We start from the raw sequence: 25823 nt of genomic DNA on the forward strand, positions 1-25823 counted from the left end.
TACTTCTTACGGTTATAACACGGAAGCTAATTATGCTCGAAGATATATCACGGACATATTTTTCCTACGTAAAACAAATGGGGGGTAAGTGTGTATATGGGGCAAGTGCATATAATAGCGCGTTGCATCTCCCTAATAAATTTCATTGCGCTGTATAATTAGCATACTGGCAATACAACGAAATCAAATTTATTAAGGAAGTACAAGAGTATTATATGCACTTCATACGCACATATGTGTTATAAAGTGCATATTGTGTGCACTTATCCTCGCTTATCTGTGTAATCCAGGCTATTGGTGTTAGTGTAACGAATATGGCGACATTTCCCTGTGACTTAATGTCACGACAGAAAGTCACAGATGGGACTTGCATGCAGTTTCCCCTTTAATTCTGCGAGTCGGAAAAGAGATCACGAGGGGCCTAATAGAATGCCTCACGTGATGTACGGTACGCACAATCGCATGCACACAATTGCTCGAGAACGCAATGAAAATTTACAGTTATAGTTCGTCATAGATGTAAAATCGAAATTCTGTTATAACTTTTTTGATGATTGAATTTCAACGTCTCTCGATTTAACCGTTATACCGAGGATTGGCGCAGCCAAATGGCGTAATATATCAGCGCGCGAATAAAACAAGTATACATTTTATAGATAATAATTCGGCGAAAGATTGTGATTTTTAGATGTTTGAAAAAAGTGGAATAAATTTCTCGATCTGTAAGAAGCGACTGGTATCTTTAAAGTAGCCATTATAAATTATGATCTCATCAATCTCAACTCCTCCCTCTCTCTCTCTCTTATTCCGAACGCTACGTTTTAGGCTAAATTAAACACAACGCCGTCCGGTGCTATTGGCTAAGGCTAATTACTCCATTCGCAGCGAAGCGAAACGGATATTCAGGAACCACTCATCGGGTGACGCGAATGTTGCAGTGTCGCAACAGCTGGGCTGTCAGCAAGCGATGACGGGCACGGGCGGCGGCGCCGGGGAACACGAGGGCGGCAAGAAGAAGCATACGAGGCCCACGTTCAGTGGACAGCAGATCTTCGCTCTGGAGAAGACCTTCGAGCAGACCAAGTACCTAGCCGGCCCGGAGCGCGCCAAATTGGCGTACGCCCTCGGGATGTCGGAATCCCAAGTCAAGGTATAATATCTCGCTTATTGCAGTCAGCTATATACATTCGCAGCGAATTGACCGAGATGATACTTCCGTCAGATCGATTTACATATAATTCCATCTTTCGCTGTTTAAACTGTTTAAAGACATCGCCGCGTTTCCCAAGGAAAGAAGGAATTCCGGAGATAATCGTTTATCTCCGGAATTAAAGATATCTTTTTGTTTTTTTAGATCCTTAGTTGCACGGAAGAGAGATTCAATATTTGACGAGAGTATTTTGCAAGAGTGATAGGCCAATATAACAGACGAAGTTTAGCGTGATTCACGTTGCGAATATCCCGACTCTTCAAAACCATATCGCGAGTATCCCTCCGTAAAAAAAAAAAGGAGAGGCGAGGAGACATTTGTCTTCGAGTTCGCCGCTGACACCGAGAGATCGATCAAAGCATCGCCCCGGCGCGGGAAACGCAAATCCGCGCGCCCGCGAGTAATCCGCGACCGAAAAATCTCCCTCGAAAAAAGAAATCCGCCGCGATCGCCCGTCGACGCCCCGAGGGGGGCCCTTCCACGGGATGGCTCTCGCAAAAAGTGGCTCACTCGTGCGCGCGGAGGCGCGATTTTAAAAAACGTCCTGCTCGTTGCTCGGCTTACTCCATCAACGCGCCCCGCCCGCGGAACGGGGAGGGCACTGCAGGGGGAGGGGGGGAACGAGAAAGAGGGGAACGAACGGAAGAGAGGCGGGAAGGGAGGGGGGGGGGGCATCTAACGAGGTAGCCGGTAAAAAAGTTCGAAGGATAAAAGAAGGTGACAAAACAGCCGGAGACGTGTCAAGCTTTGCGGCACCTGCGTCATCCTCGGCGTCGCTCTCTCGCGGACGCCGGCGGTACGTCCTCCCCCCCCTCCCCCTTTCACTACCCTCTCGCCGTCACCAGAAGGAGGGAGAAGAACGGGGAACATCGGGTGAGACACACGGGTGTAACTCGGGTGAGGCCGCGGTGACGGTGAGCGAAAGGACGGAGGGAGAGAGAGAGAATTATCTCTCTCCTTTCGTCCTCCGCGTGAGCTTTTGCACTCCTCTCTTCTTCCTTCCCGGCTATCTCTCTGCCGCCCCCGCAAGCTCCTCCGCCTCTTCGCCTTCCACCTTCGGCGTTCCGCTCCGAGTCGAAGCCTTCCTCTCACCCTTCGTCTCCCTTTTCCTCCTCTTCCTCTTCTCTCGCCATCTTCGACCCTCTGAGAGAGAAAGAGAGAGAGAGAGAGAGAGAGAGAGAGAGAGGAGAGAGAAAGCTTCCCATTTGGAAACCCTCAACCCCTGCTGCAGGGCAGGGTTTTCCCTTTCTCTCCCTCTCTGTCTCTTTCTCTCTCTCTATCTATCTATCCCTCGCGGACTCGGGCGTCGATGTAGCGCTGTCATTGGCTCGTTCTACGCCGCCATATTTACATTTTTATTGAAAGCTACAAGTCTGTGTCGGTGAGTGATGGCGAAGGGGGAGCGAGAGTGCGAGCGTGGCGCCCCCTGAAGCCCACGGGGGGTTGGGATGGCTACGGGGGAGGGAGGGGGGAGGGGTTGGAGGGACGCGACACGGAGGGTGAACGAGGAGTTGCGCGGAGCGAGAGTGCGGAGGCGAGGGGATGCGCCGCGGGGGTGAGGAGGGTTAGCATTCAATTACCTCGGATTTCCTCGGGAAGAGGCGATTCACCTCCGCGTATATGCCATCTTCGAGGGCGAGATTGCCCCCGGATCTCCGAGTGTGCCGGCGCGTTTTTCGAAATATTACGACAATATATACCCGCGTACTCTTTTGCGCGACCCGGCTGACTGGGTGGGGAAAAAAGATCGGGAGGAAGGGTGGACTTGTTTACATCAACACCCCCCTCCCCCTCCGCCGCCGATGAATCCCGCGTTATCTCGCGGTATCGTGCGATTTCCTTCCAAGTTTCTCAGGAATGAGAGCGTGGCGATCGTGAAATTCGCCGGTAACATATACATATGTGATAGGGGAGGAAAAAAATGGTGATATCGACGGGATTACAGCTGTTGCTTTACACATCCAGCGGCTTCACCCCTACACGCGAAAGATCGCGGTCTAAGATGTTTCGGCTTTCTTAGATAAAAATGTAAAAGATCATCTGCTGATGGAGCTCGAATCACAAAATTCGCAAGCTTCGTCGAAAAAGAAAAAAAAGAAAAGAAAAGAGAGGAAAAGCTTAAACGGAAAAATTTCAATAAATCTGTCGTTTATCCGAAATTAGAAAAATTATACAACTGCGCTCGCGCGGCGCGGCATTGCGACTGTGTGCACGGCGGTTGTTTTATTCGAGGGTGATATCTTATAATTGGGATACACGGGAGGATGTATAGAGAACGATGCGGTCGATGCGAGCGGAATACCAACGATAGATCGATACCGCTCCCTCGCGGTTTCGGGTAATACCGGATCATTACATACTGGACCTATCACTTTTTTCAATATTGGAAAGGGATTTACGCGGTACGAAGGGATTTGGCAGCGCTGCCCGATGAAGATTTATACCGGCCCGCCATTTCACAATTCCAGATTTATAACTTTTTCATTATCGAAACGTATACCTTACCGAGCGCCGCCCGCCGCGCGCTGCCGCACGGTTCTTTCGTTTTTTTTTTTTTTGGTTCGCCTAATAGCACGACGGCGGATTTCGGGAGATGTAATCCCCGGAATACATTTTGCCACCGATGGTTCTCGGGGTTATATCCGTCAGGCTGTACAAATTGCCCGCACGTTAATATATTCGATCAACCGAACGTCGTTGCTCGAATGTGACTCCCATATCCTTCTCGCGGAATGACACGGGAAGGAGCGTCTCTCCCGCGTAATGCGCGCGGTCGGCGTTCGCATAAATTCTTGCGATGAAATATTTGCCGGTGATGTATATGCGTAATCTGAGCTAATAAATGATACAGGTGTGCCGTACGTATGGTACCTTATACACAACATAGACATTGAATTTAAAATCACTAAAGGTTTATAGAACTCTTTATTTTATTGTTACATAGCAAAATTTTAATTATACATTTAAAACGTAAATTATATTGTTTAATTAATAAATCGGCAAGCGCAATTTCTAATAGTGATGATTTATTTCTTCGAGTATTCCTTCTAAAATTTTAAATTTACTCCCCTTCTATATTTAAAAAATTATATTTAAAAAATTATATTATTCTTAATATAATTTCTAAATTACTTTTAAATTTAAAATATCTACTAAAAAAAGAAAATTAAGTAAAACCACGAATATTTATTTGAAGAAACTGATGACATCATTAATTGTTCGCAATTATAATTCCGCATCGAAATATGCTTGATATATTTATGTATACACATGCGAATTATTTGTATCATATTTCCTCAAACAGATTCATTAATTTCACGCGTTTAACGATAATTGTATGCGATCGAATGGACGTGACTTTGTCATTGCCGAAATTGGCAATGATGTCCGTCGCACGATTTAATCAGGGACCACCGCGTAAACACTCAGTTAAGACAAGTCAAGTGCAACGCGGCGCGACGAGATGAGACGAAGAGCTCTTAACATGAATGACCCCCCACAGCTAGCGTGTCCCCCTATTAGAATCTAATACGGCAAAGTGAACGCGGGGCATTTGCGAGTTAAAGACCGTGGCGAGCCCCTGTTAGATGAGCTCTATCTCTCTCGTATCGGAGCGTGTATCACGAGGAGATAGAGGGTGACTTCGAGGGCGATGAAGAGCGCGAGAGCGAGCGAGAGCGCGCGGGAGGAGAGGGGAGGAGGGCTGTTCGATGGTAGTGAGAACGAGAGAGATGGAGGAAGCGGACAGGGTTGTGTATAGCGATGGTATCGACAGTGAATCAGGGGGATTAGATACTTTCTTGTACAGATGATGCCAGGCGGGGGGTGTGGTAGTCGCGATTCATTACCGCGACGGAAAGTCAGTGGTCTCTGCAGCAGCCTCTCTCTTTATCGAGACGATTGCGGATACGACGGTAGGGGATGTTTGGATAGACTATAACTTTGTTGAGCTGGGAGGGATGGAGGCGGGGAGAGGTCCTTTACCTCTATAGTGCGGTCTAATAGTTGTCTGAATTGCACGGATCTTACTTGAGTCGATCGCAAATTCGAACTTGAAGATGTCATTTAAAAAAAATGAATTACAAATTCGCCGCAAAATTTTCCATTAGAATAGCTTCCTGTTTTACGTCACTATTCATACATATTGTGTATATCTGAATTAAATAAATAGCTTAAAAAACGAAACCGCGTTACTGTATCGTAACTCATATTCATTAGAAAACGGAGATTTATATGACTCATGTGACACATTCAATTAAAGCACTTTCAAAAAATTGTCCAACACGATTTTTTCAAGAATATTTTTGCAAGAATAATATAATTCTAATTAATAAAAATATATAATAAAAAAATATTCGTATGAATACTTCGCGCTGTTGTTAGGAGAAAAATAAAACGTAATAATTATTTGAAAGCTATTAAAAATAATTACGTTTTACAAACTAAAAAATAATTGCTCAACAGCCACATCGTATAAACAAAATCGGCACGTTGTATTAACCTTATCATTGGAGAACATTCATAGCGTCGCTTTTACCACACAATCAACCGACTCACCCTACCCCTCACCAACCTTCCCCTCCTTTCATCGTTACTTTTAAGCAAAACATCCTGCACCATTTCGAGTTAATTGAAAACAGCGGCATCCCCAACACATTAAACACGGTATCAAACTACACGTAGCAAACGGGCTCGGGCCCTTCGCTACGACCGTGTCTCCTCCAAAGGGCAAACGCTCTGGGTAGGGTCACCAGCACACGCGGGACTGCAACGGCCTTACAACGTGCGCTGCGTATCCCTATATTCACGTTGCACGATGGTGGTGATGGTGATGCTGATGCTGATGGCAAAGTGGTTCCCCGTCCAGGCAGAATGCGCGGCAGCGGCTACCGAAGGGGGACCGGCGAGGTTTGGTGACTGGGAGGGTGAAAAGGGGGAGGAGGGAGGGACGGTGGGCCGAGTTGTTTACGGCGGAGTAATCTGCTCGTCGACGGATACCAATATCGATGACGTCAATTAGTACGAGGCGGAAGGTCTCTCTCTCTCTCTCTCTCTCTCTCTCTCTCTCTCTCACACACACACACACTTTCCCTCTCTCTATCTCTCTCCCTCTTTCTCTATCCTCCTACCCCCGCTTCTCCGCCTCTGCCATGTATCATCATGGCGGTGTATGTACGCGGCGCGGCGCGGCGTGGCGTGATAAATCACGGCAGCAGGCGGCGTACCCTTCATTCACCTCCCACTACCACCATCAGTGTGCCGTATCGCGCTGCACCACACCACACCACACCACATCGCGTACCCTCGAAATTGGCCCACATGTACTTGACTCCATAATGCCCGCGATTCCACCGGCTCGGCTCGACTCGCCACGGCGGTTCTCTTTTCTCTTTCTCTCTCTCTCTCTCTCTCTTTCTCGATAAAACCGACTTTATTTTTCGGCCAAACCTGCCAGCTACCACCTTCCCGGCCGCTGTTGCTCCGGATCTTCTCTCTCCGTTTGTCTCGCGTGTCCCGCCTCACAGTTCATTCATCGCATCTTTCTCTCGCGCCTGCCCTCCCTTCCTTCCGCCCGACCCTGCGCCAGCGGAACGATCTCGTCGAGATCGCCGGCACGGAATTATATCGGGGTGTATACACGGGCGCCCGAGACGCCATTATGTTTTATGGGCCGCGTAATTGTATGGGCCGGCCTCGGGAAATTATTAGGAACCTTTTCCGGGGGGCCAATATTTCGATACCGGCGCAAGGAAAGTAATACCCCTGCTGGCACGGCTCGATTATCGCGGCGGCGAGAGATCGCGTCGGTGACGTTTGATAAACCGGGTAGCGCGTATAACTTTCGCGTCGCGACGATGCACGCGATAATTGCTTTTCGATGGCGTCGCTTCACTCGCATCCGATGGACGGCTTACATCCTGCCAGTTATTTTCAAAACGCACACATTCCGTGCTTGGACAACCTGCGCTTGCTCGCTTTGTCAATTTTTGAGATGCCACGATAATGTTGTGCATTGCCAGTTAATACCGTTAACATACCTAACAAAAAATTGAAAATTCAAAATACCGAAAATGTAAGCTTGTATATAAATATCCACGCATTTATTTGTCAATGAATTAATTTGTAATAGAGCAACAAAAAGTGTGTGAAAGAAAAAGGAAAGATTTGGCAACAAACCTTTTCTTTCTCGTAATTATATATTTATTTATAATATTCATAAAATAAAAAAAGTTTGTTGGCAGAAAGAAAGAGGGAGAGAAATGTAATAAAATTGTGATATTAATCCATACTTCGATATTTTAATTAATGTACCAGATAATAATATATAAATGCTCGCGGAGTAATTAATAATACTTTATAATAAAATTAAAAACGTATAATTTATTTTTGCATATACTTCTTTATATATATATTACGTAAGAAAATGATGATGGAACGTTTATTTGCCTATACGAGAATCGTTTCGATTAACGCATTTAGTTTAACGGGTGTTCATCATCGAGTCTGTCGATTGTTCGTGTCGAGACGTCTAAAGATATTCTACATAATGCGTTTCTTGTCTAAATTAGCGGCACTGTGCGTTAACATATACCGTTCCTTCGTGTACACATGTCACGCACATCGTACGTTTCCGGAAATTCGCATTAGAGTTGCATTCCGCGTTTGCAAAAAGTTAATTTCCATAAATCAGAAGTAACTGCTACTCTGAAAAATCTCTCAATAGGGTCAGCTTGAATTTCATAAGTAGACAGATTTTATAGAACTGATTTCTTTCTCAAGATGCAATAAAAGAGAGAATTCAAGTCTTATAATGTATATTCGATAAACGATTCTTTTGGTCCTATATAAATTGGCAAAGAGAATAATCCTGTTGAATTTTTATATCAATATCATCTTACATAAGAATTAATATTCCTGTATTACATTTCTTTTCACAATGTTGGTGACGGATTATTATATAGATTCCCCGACTTTTCCAATTCATTCGATCTCTTTACCATAGACACGAAATTATTTTGGGAAAAATTTTATAAGAAGACTATGCAGGCGTTTACGACTGAAGGACAGACAATAACATATAGATTTTTTATCGTATTTACAACGTCTCCGCGGATTGACGATGGCGAATGCTGGATATTTTCAGTCAAATGAAGATCTTAGTGATAATTTCGAGCGACGAAAAAAATTGATCATTCCCGCAGTCGTAAAAATTTTATAAGTGAGATAGGCAAAAAATTATGCACAATAACTGAGCAAAGTTTCCGATATCACGAATGATGGTGATTCGACCTAATTTAGGAAGGTTATTATGGCAAGATATACTCTTGGTGATTTGCCATTGCCTTCTGAGTGGTGGCGATCAAATAAAAATCCGATGTTTCTGGTCGGATTTGAATCTAGATCTTTAACACGAAAAAAAAATAAATAAAAAGAGGAAATAATCAGCTCTATTAAAATCATTTAGTTCTGAAATATGTCTGTTATAATATGAATATAAATATAATATAAATATTATAACAGACATATTTCAGAACTAAATGATTTTAATATAAATATTATAACAAACATATTTCAGAACTAAATGATTTTAATATGAATAATTTAAAATTATTTCTAAATTTCTCTTCTCTTATCAGAGAGCGTTATTTACAATTTACGCAGATGTACGGGACCTACAATCAAGTTTCGACCTAATTTAGAGGGGTTTTTATGGCAAGATATACTCTCGATGATTTGCCATTGCCTTCCGAGTGGTGGCGATCGAATAAAAATTCGCTGTTTCTGGTCGGATTTGAACTCAGGTCTTTTGGCAAAACAAAATAAATAAAAAGACAGAAACAGTCATCTCTATTAAAATCATTTAATTCTGCAATATATCTCTTATAATATGAATATAACGGAATCAAATAATTTTAATAGGACTGTCTCCCTCCAGTCCTTTTTCTATTTAAAATTTTTTTCTAAATTTTTCTTCTCTTATCAGAGAGCGTTATTTACAATTTACGCAGATGTACGGGACCTACAGTCGGTTCCGACCTAATTTAGAAGGGTTTTTATGGCAAGATATACTCTCGATGATTTGCCATTGCCTTCCCAGTGGTGGCGATCGAATAAAAATTCGATGTTTCTGGTCGGATTTAAACTCAGGTCTTTGGCACAGAAAGCAAACGCACAACTCTCTGCGCCACTATCACCACCGGCGTATCTATATACGTTACAAATAGAGAAGGTGATTTTTTCTCCGTCAAAATGCTTAGTAGAATACTTTTGTCAGATCTCTTTAGTGAACTGACAGACTGACTCCTCCTGCGTTTTAAACAGCTGAACGTCGCGTGGAAATTAAATAGGGAGTATTTTAATAAACGCGGGAGCATCTCGATTGGGGGATGGTAACCGTAAAAGAGAAACAGTTCTTTTCTATTAAGGCGCAGGGCGAGCGGGAGAGTACGCGTCCCGGAGAATTAAGAGCAGCTGCTCTAACGGGAAAACACTCTCGCACACAGAGATTCGTGCTTCAACTCTCCGAGAATATTCACAATGTGAACATTAACGCGCGCGTGAGAATAGCGAGAGGCGCAGAAATTGTGTTCGTACGTCTCGAATTAAGCGGCATCTACAATGAGCTAGACTTAAAGATTTAAGAAAATTGATTGAATCACAATCGATTATTCTTCTCACGTAAGATGAATAATCTACTATATGATTGGTCAATTTTCTTAAATCTTTAAGTCTCATTGTAGACGCCGCTTTTAAGGAGATTCACATTAATGACTTCGATCACCCTGGCGATGTTTATTTGACATTTCATGAACGCGCCGTTGTATCTGATAACTCACTTCATAACGGCGGCATATCGAGATCGAATCGTCACGACGAGTTTTCCGAGGAGAGAGCGGCGGATTTCTCGCGGTATCCCGCCGGGAGAAGGAGAGAATCGTAAAAGTGTACGCCCGGGATCGGCGACGGCCGTCGCGAAATTTGATTCCGAAATAAAAATAGAATATTGGGGATAACGCGAATCGGTGAAGCCATTTGATCTCCGCGCGGGGCCAAATGGGCGGTCGGGGGGGTGTCGAGCGGGGGAGGGACTGGAGGGGGAGGGAGAGAGGAAACATATCGATATGGGGAAGCGCTACGGCAACGGAATACAGAGGAGCGCATTATCGCCGGCAAGCCAACTACCCTCCGTCGTCCGATCCTCCCCTTCTCGTCTGCCCTCCGCCCTCTTCCTCTCCACTCCCCCCCCCCTCTACCGGGGCCGTACCCGCGAAGAGATCGCGTTACTTATTATACTCGAAGAAACGTTCTGTCCCGAGCACTCTGTAATATTGCAAACCGTTGGAGTCTTGCGATTACTCCGCACCGATTGACGACGCAAAATCGCGGCCGCGTGCCGCGATTCGCGACACCTTGCGCGACTCGGTTCGCTCAGGGGGTTGCGCGCGACGAGAGAAATCTCCATTTCCGATTCTGTATAATGCATAAATATATATGTATATCGCATTTATCCAATCCTTGTATACATCTCTATCCAGGAGGTCGGAACAATAGAGAAATGAGCAAAGTTCAAAAATCAACCAATTTTTGAAATTTATTCCAGATAAAACATGGAAAATAATGCAATAAAATATTAATGTTAAATTTGATTTAATATTAATAGAAAGTTTTGTATATTGAAACAGAATGATGAAATAAGTCATTTCAATTTTAATTATATATTCGAATAAAGATTTCTTTTAATAATTAGAAATAATATTTTCTGTTCATTCTAAAACATCTTGTGTGTGACTTTCACAAAAATAAAATTGAATACAAATAAATCTAGTTCTTAAATGTCTTTCTAAAGTACATCTCTCTTTAAAAATTAAAATTTCAGCTAGACTGACAAGTGCGATTACTTACGTCAATCGTAAAAATAATACCGTCATCATCGTTCGCTTAATTATTCACTCTGTACTTTTGACAAATCGACAGAAAAGCGCGCGGCAGTTGCCATCATCGACCTGCCTTACGACAAAGCTAATGTAACATGTGACACAAATATCGAGCCTGCGGCGGTTAACACTCTCGGTTTGATGGCATTTAGGAGCTCTCGTTACTCCACCCCGGTCGGTGAGTTACAAATAGGCTGTCGCGTCACGCCATATGGCGTAAATGCAAATTTTATACTAAAAGAAGCCCGGGCAGTCAATGCGTTAAAGGGCATCGGTCGAGGCTCAATAGTTTTGTTTGCATCATACGGATATATGTCTCTCGCTATACTATATCGTACCACATGCATCAACATGACAAAAGGCAAAAGCCAGGTTTTTCCGCCGCGGCATATAACGCGTCGCAAAAAAACCGGGTATTAAAACCACCGTTCTCCGTTATCTTACGATGTATTCAATTAGTTTCGATTAAAACTAGCCGAATACCGTTCCATTATAAAACCAAAATTTGCCGGATCTTGATCAAAGTGTTTCATTGAGGATTAAATTGAAATTATAGTAGAATTTTTCTTTCGAATTAATTCGACGTTCGAGTCTATAAAAATTCTAAAGTCATTGCACATTTATATCTGTAAGTAAAATTGTTGTTTCAGATATTTTTAATATCTTAAGATTTAAGATCTTTCTAATATAATTATATACAAGGAAATAACAATTTTGCTGAATCCAGATCTGAAAATAATTTTTGTTCAATGATCAAAATAATTTTGTGCGAAAGTCAAAATAATTGCTAGAATATCAAAATGTTTTATAGCAATGCTTATCAGTTTTAACATTCCAACAAATTATTTTGATAATTCAACAAAAAATTATCTTCAGATCTGTATTTAGCAAAATTTTTAAACCTTTCAACAAAATTGTTCTTTCCGTAGATAATCGTGTTCAGTTGAATCGTGTTCTCGCTGTTGATTCTCTGAGTTGTTGATTCTAGCTGTTTTTTATAGATTGATATACTTCTCATATATATGCTGGAATTATGTCGAAATTGAAAAGCCATATATAAGATGCATCGCGAAATCGGCGCAGACGAAAGACGAGAGAGGAAAAAGGGTTACAAAAGGATAAAATTCTGCTAAACGCGCCGGAGCCGCGGTAATGCTTAACGACGCGTGCGGAGTCATGTGTGACATTTACTCGAAGGTTTTCCGCATCATTGGTCGAATCGCTTATTATTCAAAGGGTACGCTTTCATCGGATCGCCGATAAATTTTTAAGCTCCGGTGCACCTTTTTTACGCGCCAGACGCGGATATGGATTTTGGAAAAAGTTACGGGAGTTACGTTCCCTCGTCGACGCGACGACGACGTTGGTGGTGGATCCTCGCGTATATCTCAACGGACGGCGGGATCGATCGCGGATTAATCGTACGTGCTAGTTAAAAACAACGAACGAGTTCTTCGTGACGGAAAATTCGACTGATATGCGAATATCAATTTCTACAACGTCGCTCCAGTCTATATTATCTTTTTAAATGCGTGAGAGAATTTGTAATATTTGTTACATTTCGTAAACTTTTGTAATAATTCTAAATAGTGGAATAAAGATAATAAACTATATTGTGCTATATAACAAAAATTTTGTAAAAAAAATTAAAAATATACAAAAATTTATGAAGAAGAATGATAAAAAAATATTTAAAGCTGCAATATTTTATGTGTATCGTTTGTATAAACTAAAAAATTATAGCACTAAATTAACGTAAGCAAAAAAATCTAAACTGACACAAAAATCATTTCGATCTATTTATTTCTTAATTTACTAAGCACGAATGTGTGTGTGAAAGATACAGGAAGCTACTGAGAAGATTAAATGCAAGTAGGAGTAAAAAGGATTGATGTAACGTATCCATTTGGGTTATTGGCAAAAGTATTGAAAACGAGTATTCTATATGCGATACGTGTGCTAGTAGTAACTATAGTGGAGAAGCGTGCCAAGCCATTAAAAATAATGCATTCCAAATGCAGCAGAGACAGAATTCCCTTTTCCTCCCTTCCTTTGGTTTTTAATTGGAAAAATATATTTCTCTTACGTGCGCGTCGTTCCGCATCGTCGTTCTCTTAATACGCGACGTAATTCAATCGTACGGAACGGAAGTTCCGCCGTATTTCTGGCAGCGCTTCCGATTAATTGACTTTTTGGCAATCAGCGTTACCGAGGGTCCTCGAGAACGCTAAGTGCTCCATTTCAGCGCGATCCACCTCCCGCGAACGAGAAATCATCGAATTGTCATTCACCAGCGATGCCATTTTACCCTCGGGGGGGAAAACTATTCATAATTCACTGCTCACTCAATAGTAATTTAATAGATATAATTTTTACATTAATTCATAATAATCGTAATATAAGAATAAATAATCCTTCATATCTTAATTATTCCTAAAATAAAAAAATGTATATGAATATCTTTTTATCATGCTCAGTCCTCAGTAATAACTTGATACAACGTTATTTTACAGATTCGTTACAATTTTTTATATTGTTTAAAATATATTTGTATTTTAACACAAAGCATGTATATTTCACAAATAGCGACAAAGGACATATGTCGTTGTGTTATCTCTTTTTCGTGGGAAAACAGGAGGAAAAACTGGTTAGGACTATCAGAGCTGTGCCAATGACATCTCGGAATATACGCGGCTTTGGATAAAAGAGACAGAGAGAGAGAGAGAAAGAGAGGAGAGTAATCTGTAACTGCAATCCGCAGTTTCCTTTCCTTTCCACGCATTTACATCGAAATCCGTTCCTATATGCATACACAGTTCTTCCATCTCCTCCTTCTCTCTTTCTCTCGTAATCTCTGTGGCACCCCCTAACTCGCGCCTCTCTCCCCCAACGGAATATCCCACCTTGTCAGTCGTTTCTCTCTTTCTCTTTTCTTTCCTCTCCTCCGATTTCCACCAACACCTAGGTTTTGCGTTAATTTACACTCCTTGCTTCTTCCCCGACAGTTCCATCTCCTTTTGCGTGTCTGTCTTTGACGTTCTTTTTCCTCTGCCACGCTTTACCTTCCCAGTATCTGTGTCTATCGGCTTTCTTTAATGTCTTTTTATTATCGCTATATAGAATCAACCGTATAACAAAAGTGATGTTTTCTTTGAAACTGAACGTTTAAAAAATGCTTTAATTAATTCAATCATAATGTTTCGAGAGAAACGTTTTTAACTGCTAATAGAAATTCTTAAAATATTATTATCTAATTGGGTAGTTCTAAAGACAGTTTGTATAAAACTATAAAATAATTCTAATAAGAGAGTTACAATAAAGAAAATTGTAAAGTTGTAATAAAGTCGTAAAAAAAAAAAACATTCAGAAAGTAGTAATCTTTTTTTCTACATTAGCAGAAAACATTTTCTACATTAGCTAGAAAGTTACTTTAATTAGGCAATGAAAATACAATAAAAATAAAATGAATTTCTTTTACGACCGCTTTATCTATTAGCTATTAGCTATGCGCTTATGCGCATTCAGTTTGATGCAGAACAGTTTGATCAAAAATAAAATTTACGCGTTTGGATCACGGCACTTATCTAGATAATTAGATTCGCGATGGCCTTATCGTATAGTTTTGACTCGCAGAAGTTACTCGCGCGAATTTTGTCACCCTCCCCTCGAGGGGCGAGAACTGAGTCACACGGCCGTAATCTTTCGCATAATAAATTGTCCCAGCGGCGATATCAACGGCGAGATCAGATGCTATCGGTATTATCTGTTACGGACGAGGGGGAGGAGGGAAAGGGTAGGTGGACGACCGCGGAAATCAGTGCCGCTCTCTGCGGGCCCGCCCTAAGGGCTTTACGCGAGTTACAAATGCGGTTTTGTATCTAGCTCTCGACGGGACAAAGTAATGGGCTTAGATAATCCTGATTTAATAAATCGAACAGTTGTGAGGCGACGCGCAACGTCGGCGACGGGGGGAGGGGAAACGCGAGGGGTGGAAAGAGAGAACGACAACCGCGCGCCGCGCGCCGGTTTCCCCTCCCCCACCCCGTCTCGCAACGTGCGCGTGACTAATGCGTTCAAAAACAAGATGGATGGATCCCGGCCAGGACTTTCTTTGCATTTACATTTTCGCACTGTATCAGTCGCGACGATTTAAAGAATAACGATCGGGACGGCTTTGCGGCTATACCGCCCCAAATCGGTTTTTCATCGTTTCATCGAGAGAAAGAGATCGAATCGCGAATTGTCGACCCCATTTTTCGAAGTTAGATCCGCTCGCGCGGAGATTATCCTCTTGTCATGCAATGACTAATGCAATTTAACAACGTAAAAATAAAAGTGTTACATTATATTCTCGAAATCACGTATAAATGATATTTTATTGAAAAACTTATCTCTGATAAGTAAAACAAAAATATAGGTAATTTTTTTATTAAAGTAACAAATTGGCTGCAAATTTTTTGGTCGTTTTACAAAACGATAATTTTGATAAAACGTACATTTAGCAATTAACGGTAAGGAAGAACGGTCTTATCTTGGAAAGAAAGATGAAGTGATAAATCTTTATCTGGCAAAATGCAACATCCGCGCGGATTTCTGGAAAAATAGGACATATAGCATTTAAATTTATTAAGGGCTTAACTAAGTGCTTTATCGTCTTTAAAGTTTGTTTTAGGAAAGTAAACAGGGTCGGTACTAATAGAGAGAAACTGGGTCGGCTCGCACGATCCCGTGGGGGAGTTCGGTAAACTTAGCATCAATTTTGATTGTCCTCAGTTTCTCCGATCCATTGAACGATATCTCTGAAATTGCGAATCCTCGCGAACGGAAGGAGCTTGTTTATCACGATTGCTAAATCACAATCCCATGTAAGTAAACTCGCGCTCGGGCACCTATTTTTTTCTGCGGAATATTCGTATACCTCCATGTAATGCAAAAATTATATCAATATCATTATTCGAAAAATCGATGCGTTATTATATAATCTTGGCATTCCTCTGAAAAAGTTTTTTTCTCTGATTAAAATGTTTATCGAAAATATCTGCGTATGTGTCATCTTGGAGACAGAGAAAAGAATAAGGAGCATTGGAAAAGGATTTTTAGAAAGATCTGTGTTAGAAATCAGGAAAAATTCTTTAAAAATTGCAATTGAAGATTAAACGCGCCGCCTAATCTTTCTCCTCGCGTATCTTGCTTTCTTTCACCCTTTATCTTTTCCCCTCTCTTTCTTCCTTCATGAAGACCAACATGAAATACAAATTGGACTTTCGTTGCCGGGCCAAACTGCTTTTTTACGTCCGGCATTTGCCTGCAGTCAATCCCTGCAGATTGTCCATTCGCCTGCCTCTCCGTTATCTTAATTCCTCGAGTATTTTAATTTTCATCCGAACAACCATTAACTTTTACGGCCGGCCGTTTACTTTTTAATTCGTTTACCGCTTCGCGCCCGCGCTCGCTCGCCGGGATGCTTATATCTTTAATTTAAGCTCTCGACTTGGCGGCCATTGAACAAGCCTGCGGATTGGGGTTGGATACGGAAGAGCGGCGGTGTGGCGGCAACGGGATGGCCGGAGGAGGCGGAGGGAGGAGGGGGGAGGACGAGGGCGAAGAGGAAGAGGAGGAGTTTAGCGGGGGCCACACGCTGGCATGGATCGGGGGTGGTTTGTGGGTGCAATCGCGCTACGGTGAAGCTTCCCCGTGCTCCCCTGACACCCGTTACGTTAATTAAATACATTGTTGCGGGGACACAGACTCCTACTGTGTATCTCGAGCTTTATAGGTGCAGAGGGGCACCTTAAGTTAGCGCCGTTTCCCCCCGAAACCCCCTCCCCGGTCCCCGCGGGAGGCCAGTTGCCGATGAATTTTCTCCGGGACCTTTGCCCGTTAATTCAAATGTTATAGACGCCCGCTTGAGTCGAGGCCGGCGTATTAATCGAGAGAGGTCGAATGGACTCCGCAGGTGGGCGCGGATGTTAAAGATGTCGGGAGTCGGCTATTTCAATAATTCGCCGATCGATTCGCGTCAAAGGGTTGCTCCGCGATGGGGATTTTTACTCTCCTCGAGGGTTAATTCGTTCGCGTCGGAAATCGAATTAACGTACTTGTGTAGATTTATAGGGCCATCTCATCGCCATTTAGCATAAATGTACGAGAGATGAAATTTACTTAGAAAGACTATGACACTATCAAATCAGAATCTTTTGTAATAAAATTATTGGTATTCGATTATTGTGACGAAACACAATTGCTGCTAAAAAGATTCGGAAACCTGGATGCATCTTGTTGCACATTATATCCAAGTATCATATTTAATTTTCATATTACATACGATTTCAAGGATGTCAGCTTGGCCCAGCCTTTTAACCTCAGTTTACACTTATCGCCTTACAACTAATATAAAACTACAACATGAATATTCAATGAGCATTTTAAATTGTAATTTTCGGAGACCGATGAAATTGGGCTTGAGAACTTAACGAATGCATTGGAGAATTAAAATCGCGTTTTTAATCATGGACTTGTTAACACGGGGCGTCCGTTTTCGGATTTTCCAGGTATGGTTCCAGAATCGGCGGACGAAGTGGCGGAAGAAGCACGCGGCGGAGATGGCGACGGCGAAGCGGCGGCAGGAGGAGGTCGAGGGCGTCGTCGCCGAGGGTGAGGACGGTTGCAGTGATGCTGAGGCCGACGGCAGCAGCAGCGGCGGTGGCGGCGGTGGTGGCGGCGGCGGTGGCGGTGGCGGTGGCGGCGGCGGCGGTGGCGGCGAGACCGCCGCGAAGAGGCTGCGAAGGGAGCTCGAGCAGCAGTACAGGCATTGAGAACCGCCGGGGACGGCGGGGGTTGCCCGGGGACACGCGGGGGTGCGAAAAAAGGGAAAAGAGGGACGCGGAGGAGAAGGATAAGGCGTGGCTCGGGGGCGGCGCGTTCCGGAGGGTTTCTCGCGGCTTGTTCGGAGAACAACGCGCGTGTCGGCTCGGAAATGATCGCGGAACGACTGTACGGCGACGGAGAGAGAAGGAGAAAAACGGAGAAAGGAGAAAGAGAGTGTGTGTGTCTGTGAGAGAGAGAGAGAGAGAGAGAGAGAGAGAGAGAGATTCGTACGTACCACGAGTGTGTGTCCGCGTGTCTTTCTTCGTGATTTAGCCGGGACGCTTAACGCGGCGTCGCGAGTAACGTATTTAGTTTTCATATTGCGATGTCCGGGAAGTCGCGCGTCGTCTTCTCGCGGAAAGTGCGAGCGGAACGGTTTTAAAATTTTAATAGAGAGCAGATTGAGAATGAGAGGCACGCGTGGCGTCGATTCTTGTTTTTGAGTTACGAAGTAGAAGATTTATATGAAGAAAAGTAAAGGGGACTTACTTTCGGGTTAACTTCAGAAATGAATTTTTGCCGGAGCGAAATTTTAATTAGAGAAGTTTAATTGTCGTCTTACGTAAGGGGAAATTGATTTTCCAAAATTACGAAGGAATTCTGCAACCGAGAGGAAGCGCGCGTGATTTGGGGCATCCGTCTAGAGCAAAACGTAAGGAAAACGTAAGGGGTGAACGTGTTTCGTGATAATGCCGACTTGTTCGCAGCCGTGTCAATATAGTCGAGAACATGGCTCTTTGAAGTGAATCAATCTTTACGGTGATTGCCATTAATTTTGACCGGTTCTTACGGGCATTCCGATTCGCTGTGAGATATTGCAAATTGCGAAGCGTTGATTTTGTAGATGGCGAATTCGTCGGTGCTCGATAACGATTTAAGTAAGTACCGGCGAAACGACGATTACTTAAATCGGAATTAATCATCGGAATCATTACATTGTATAAAGCAAAATACTATTTTTTTCGTATCGATTAAAAAATGATTGTGAATACAGTGTCACAATTATTAAATAGGGAAATATTTCCGTATGAGAGGCTGAATAAAAATTTCGACGCCGTACAATGAATCTGCCATCCTACAAAATGGACCTGGCGACAATTGGAATCTAAACTACGTCCCGTTGCCAAGCTGATCTCTATGATAATTCGAAAGTATAAACGATAAAAACCACCGATTCATCGCTGATCTCGAAATGTGAAGCCAAAAATCGCTTGATTAAATTGAGCGCGTTTATCGACTCAAGGACTTTAATTAATTGCGAGCGGCCACAATGCCAATTTATTATCATAAAGTGGACTTGCTTTCGCGACGATAATACTTTACTTCAAGTTACTACCACTAATAATTACCTTGCTCCAAGAAGTAAATATGAATATAGCGTTCGGTAAATACTTTTAATTTTTTTCGCAATTTGAAATTGACCGTCGTGCAAGTATATCGTATTATATTATAAACATTTATGTTTAAATTTATATTTTTCCAAATGAGATTATCGCGAAATAGCAATTATAATCATCAATTAATCTTTTAAAATAATCGATATGCCTTGTCGATGAACGCCCGATTGGAACTCGCGTGCGTCTGCCGATTTAAAATCGGCTTGGCTAAAAGCGTCACATGACAACTCCGTTGCCCCGAATTGCGCGTCGTGTTTGGCAGGAGAAAATATAAGCAACCAAATATCGTTAACCACCTTCTGGATCGCGACGTGTTACCGTCCCCAAAATCTCTCAATCGCGTGTGCATATTTAGTCTGTATAGCTGCGAGAGCATGGCATACGGAGGAATCGATAGGAAGGGTTTGCCGAGCTGCTTATGCGATGGCAGATTAGTCGCCGGGAGAGGGGGAGGTGGTGGAGGAGGAGGAGGAGGAAGGGGCCTTTGTTATCCATCCGACAAACAAACGCACGGCAAATATGGTAAACAACGCACGCGACGTAACGTCAGCCCCCGTCAAGAAGGTGTTAATGGATAACCATAAATCCAAGGGCCCAGCAATCTGCATCGTCGTTCTAAACTAGTCGACTCGTCACCGGGAAAGGTATTAATTCCTCCGATTGAATAAAATAATTGTACGTGAGTACGCTGGACTAAAAAAAAAAAATGTCCCCGAAAAATACTTGCTGCGTCACGAACACGCGATTGATCAGAAAATAAATCAAATATTTCGGATTTACGAACAAAGACATGCTGCTTTACAAAGGGGTAACCAGTGGCCCTTTAACATCCGGCGTCGCTTAATAAAATTATCTATCTACGAAACGTGAAACATCTTTCACATTTTATGGAAAAATATTAGATATAATTTGGCAACCTTCCAATCGCGTGTCGAGCGGCACCGAGATTGTAACTCAAACAGCGCGAAGACAAGACAATTTAATCAAGCGCACTGAATTAACGATCTTGCTGTCAACAAATAAAGATCGTTTGCCTCTGTTCGGGAAGCGTTTCCCCGAAAGGAATTCATTATATTTATTAAATTATTGCGCTCTGCGCAAGTCAACCGAAGGCGCGTCCCCTTGTTCGACAAGTTGGAAATTGTTAAAAAAAGTTAGTTCATTTGTCTTTGTATAGGAATTTTATTCTTTACGTACAAATATTTATTTATTTGCCTAAACTGCCAGACGAAGATTTCCTTGCCTTGTTTTCATCTTTATTCGTCTGTAAGTTACGGTGAAAAGTCGCGGGTTTCGAAAGAAGAAAAACCGTGAAAGAAAAAAATAATGTATATCCGAGAAGTGAATGCGGGAATTTCGAACAAGTTCGAATGAACTTTGCGCGTCGACGGATCGCGCAGAAATGGACTTTGTATATTATGTAGATATACGATAAACGTGAATGTGATATCTAACGTATTTAATACGGCGTTCGGTCTAGGCGCGTAAGTGAAGTAAGTAGGTATATCGTCTTGTAGACTAAAATAAAATGCAGAGGAATAGGAGAATATATATATATATAAATACATACATACAAATATATATAAATCGCACGTGGCGTGCGTCTAAACTCGTAAAACTCTGGCTCTGTTTTTTTCAGCTGCACTTCCTTACATTTTCCGCATTTAAAATGAGACAGGTGTATATTCGGGCTTTCGAGGGGCGGGAGGGGAAAGAGGGCGAGGGGAGGGGGAGAGAAGGGAGGGAAAAGGAAAACAAAGTGAAGTAAAAGTGCAACTAAAAAGAACGAACCTTCTGTATTCTTGCCGCAGGTTAGCGCTAAATATGATTACCTGATCCCAAGCGCTTTCGCCCGAGAGATACAAGGATACGTTATTTTAACAGAATATACTGAACTCTGGCTTATACAGCGTAGAAGATTTTACACGCTTTAATAATTGCTTACTAAAATTCTTACATTTTGGGCGAATAAATATGAAGGTATCGCCTTGATCGAGCATTTGTGCCAAAGTGTAACTTTTATTATGATATAATGTCTTTTTTATAGAGCGATTAAACGCGTTGAATTTCAAGCTCGACTTATCGCCGAAGCTTCTTCTCAGATTAGAAAGAAAAGAAAAATGGATTTTTTTGCGTGTAAACGCCGCGGGCTGCCTTTTTTAGTCTAACATGCGGCGAGAATGCACAAGCCATGTAGAACTTGATAAGCGGTAATCGCTGTGTTCAAAAAGAAATTCGGCAGCGGGCAGGGCCCCTGTAGGGGCGAGAGGAGGGTTCAAGAAACGTTTTCCGAGCGCATCAGAAAAAGAGGAAAAAAAAGAAGAAAGGAAAGAAGAACGCTTCGCTACTTCGCGCGCTGTGACTAATCGAGCGATCGTTTCCTAAAAAAAAAAAAAAAGGCGCATCCTAAGTCTCTTGTAACGTCTATCGAGTATCCGACAACACACACACATACATTGCTGTACAGTAAACCTAGGTAAATTGTTAATGGACGAGAGGTAGAGACAATCTGTATAAAATACTGTATAAATTATACATACGTGTTATCTATCGCTTGTGTATTATATCTCCAATTTAATAAATGGAACACGTATTATGGTATAATTGTAGAATTATATTATATATCTCGTAATGCGTTCACTTCATTTAGTTCCCCGTTCCCCATCCCCGGCTCCTCGATTATCGCACGTGCAATTTTCAGCTCCGTGCGTTGAAATCGTTGTAATCAATATACGTTTTCGTTCGATCAAAATTCATTTAGCTTTAAAAAACGGCTACGTAAATGTTTGATTGTAAATAATGAGATTAAAGGAAAACGTTAAAATAATATTCGTTCGTTGTACGCGATTTAATAAAATATCCATTATCAAAGTGGTTGATTTCTTTACGTCAAATTCCGTTCTATAATGATGATGAAGTTTTTCGGAGAAACGTGACAATGTTATATCGACAAACGTTGTACGCGTGCACTTATCGAATTAACGTAGGAAATAAAGAGGATGGGGTCAAAATAAAATTTGCACAGAAATGAAGAAGCACAAAATATGTAAATTACTCACATGCGATGACCACCAGATTACTAGATTCGCGCTTCCGAACAGATTTTCCGGTCTTCCTTCACGATATATATTCTCCTTTCATCGATCTTCCTTCATTCGTCACATCTGAAAGCAGTAAATATGTTAGAATAAATTTTGCATTTTATTATTTATTACAACGTCATACATATCGATTGTCCTTCCTGGCTTGGCTGTAATGCGCGACACAAAACTACGTGAAATGATATAATAAATATGATGGAAAGAGAGAGAGAGAGAGAGAAATAAATCGTTTTATCTTAATATATGCGTGATGCGGCTCTGTCGAGCCCTTTTTGTTATCCCTCGCACGCAACTTTAGCGCACAGACGCGATATACTGTTAATTGGTACCTCCGTATTCTGATTAAATCGCGGTTACAACGCAATCTCGCGCGTAACTCGCGCTATATGAAGCCGCGTATCCGTGTCTGGCGGAATTATTTGCAACTTAGTCCCGGGCGATCGCCGTGTAGTTCGCGAGTGCGCCCGGAGGAAGAGCATTAGTGCGCAATTAATCGGTCATCGCGCGAGGCAGAGAGGCGGCGAGGGAAGCGGGGAGGGGGACGAGAAAGGAGAGAGGAAGAGATGTAAAAAAAAATTTGAATAAAGGAAGTGATTTCCTAGAACGAATTTCTAGAAGGATGTTCTTGCTTCTTGCGAGCGAAAGGTAAATTAGCTGCCCCCCCCCCCAAAAAAAATTAACATTTTTCTCGAAATAATCGGCCTGCTACCTTACATATGACTCTATGAATGTACGTATGATTTATTGCAGTAATTAATTTTATACGCATGATATTAATTAATTGAATCTATTCTGAAAAACTAAACTCCTATAACCTAATAAACGCTATATACATTGCAGATGGGAGATCCATTTTTAATATAATTGATATACATCGTTCGTATGCTGAATAATTTTAAATTTATATATAGCGCTATTAAGATTTTTAAATTATTGATTGTACGTCAATATAATTTTCAACATGCAATGAACAAATGAACAAGATTCTACAAACGCGTATTTCTTTGAATCATAAAATTATTTTATGTGCGTATATATGAATACAGCGAATCACTTTTACGAGTATATGTATATTAATACACATATACTGTATACATACCATATTTATACATACAACACTCTGCAGAATTGCAGAAACATATTCTTGGAGAGAGTTCAGTGTGTCGTAGATATCTATATACTTACAGAAGTTACACAATTTGCGTAAAAATTTTGCGCAAAAGTGCTAATTCCGTTTAAATACATATAATGATTCCTTGAGAATCTTGGCATGTTTATTGGATTCTACATAAAAAGCGACGCGACGCTCATTAAAATAAGATGGTTTCCGCGCGTCGATCCTTGAAAATTCCGAGAGCTTTCGAAGTGTTCGACGGGACGAGATGGTTTCACGGTGTAAAAATAGCGTCTACTTCCGGGCTGCGTTCAGAAACTTCGCCCAGGTGCCTATATATCATTTTATCCTTGTTTAACATTCCGTGAATAGTACAAGGATAAAATAATATATCATGAATTCTTGAAAGCACCCCTGCTATTCGCTTTGGTACTTACAGTGCAAGCGCTCGCAGCATCACTTCATCCTTGCTGTTTATCAATAAATGTTACAGGACCAATGATGCTCGCAAGCGCTGCAAGCGTCAAACCAAACGCAGCAGAAGTAGACGATTATGTGTTTTTACGTCGTGAAATCGCCTCGCCCCGTCGAACACTTCGATCGACGATCGAGTTCGTGATACTTATTGGATATTTACCTGGAAATCAAACCTAGCGATCAGTACCGGCACGCGAGGCCGGAAACGCGAACCGTGACAATCACGGCAACCGCGAGGACTCCGGACTCTCCGGAGCCCGGAACTAGTCTGTGTGTGCGCTCTTCGATCCGTCCATTTCTAGATCCGGAACGCTCCACGAAAGTCACTGCGAGCGCCATCTGTGCGCGGCGCCGTGAACTACGTCCGATTAAACCTGACTCCAACTACTTGACGTAAGTGGAACAACTCGATTATATCACGCGACTCTTTTTACCGCTAGTTCTTGAAACATTTTTAATAATTACATTATTAAATATCAAATCATTTTTCAAGCATTTTAATTATGTTACTAAATCTAAAACTATTGACATACAATCAATAATTGAAAAATCTGATAGCGCTATATGTAAATTTAAAATGAAATTATTGATCATGGCATACGAAACGATGTCAATTAATTATTGTATTAAAAATGGATTTCTCTGCAATGTAGCGTTTATTGGATTAAGAGTTTAGTTTTTCAGAATAAATTTAATTAATTAATATTTATCTAATTAACAACAAAATATAATAAATATATATATATATATGTTTAGCCAAAGAGAGACGCTAAATGTCATTTTAATTGTTATTAAATCAAAAATTAATTGGCATACAATCAATAATTAAAAAATCTTGATAGCGCTATATATAAATTTAAAATGAAATTATTTAGCATACAAACGAAAATAGATCTTTCTGCATTATGTAGCGTTTAATTAGATTAGAAGTTTATAATTTCTCAGAATAAATTTAATTAATTAATATTTATCTAATTAACAACAAAATATAATAAGTATATATATGTTCGGCCAAAGAGAAACGCTAAATGTCATTTTAATTATGTTATTAAATCAAAAACTAATTGGCATACAATCAATAATTAAAAAATCTTGATAGCGCTATATATAAATTTAAAATGAAATTATTCAGCATACGAACGAAAATAGATCTCTCTGCAATATGCAGCGTTTATTAGATTAGAAGTTCGCATAGTTTCTAGAATAAATTTAATTAATTAATATTTATCTAATTAACAACAAAATACAATAAGTATATATATGTTCGGCCAAAGAGAAACGCTAAATGTCATTTTAATTATGTTATTAAATCAAAAACTATTGGCATACAATCGATAATTAAAAAATCTCTGATAGCGCTATATATAAATTTAAAATGAAATTATTCAGCATATGAACAAAAATAGATCTTTCTGCAATGTAGCGTTTATTAAATTAGGAGTTTATAGTTTAATTTCAGAATAAATTAATTCAATTAATATTGATCTAATTAGCAACAAAATAAATATATGTTTGACCAAAGAGAGAAGCTAGAGGTAGAAGCATAGAGCTAAGTCATTAGAAAAGTTGTTAATTTTTCTAAATATCGATTTATCCGAAAAAAGACCACAGAAGAAAAAAATGCTTCTAATGTTCCCTCCTTAGAGATCATATATTTTAAAGGCATGGCGCGCAGATATAGTGATACATAATTGTTTAAGAAGAAACTGGAGCGCGAATGAA

At 41.3% G+C, this 25823-nt stretch overlaps 1 protein-coding gene across 1 annotated transcript in view; it reads left to right on the top strand.

Moving 5' to 3' along the window:
- Window positions 1-24278, top strand: part of LOC105451803 (homeobox protein Nkx-6.1-like) — a 42519-nt gene extending 18241 nt beyond the window's left edge. The window contains exons 3-5 of the mRNA XM_011692487.1: window positions 939-1150; window positions 17697-17847; window positions 24118-24278. Coding sequence (XP_011690789.1) covers window positions 939-1150; window positions 17697-17847; window positions 24118-24278 — 524 coding nt within the window. The remainder of the gene's footprint in view (window positions 1-938; window positions 1151-17696; window positions 17848-24117) is intronic.
- The last annotated feature ends 1545 nt before the right edge of the window (window positions 24279-25823 follow it).

Source organism: Wasmannia auropunctata, unplaced genomic scaffold (assembly GCF_000956235.1).
Source record: "Wasmannia auropunctata unplaced genomic scaffold, wasmannia.A_1.0 LD336044.1, whole genome shotgun sequence".
NCBI lineage: Eukaryota > Metazoa > Arthropoda > Insecta > Hymenoptera > Formicidae > Wasmannia > Wasmannia auropunctata.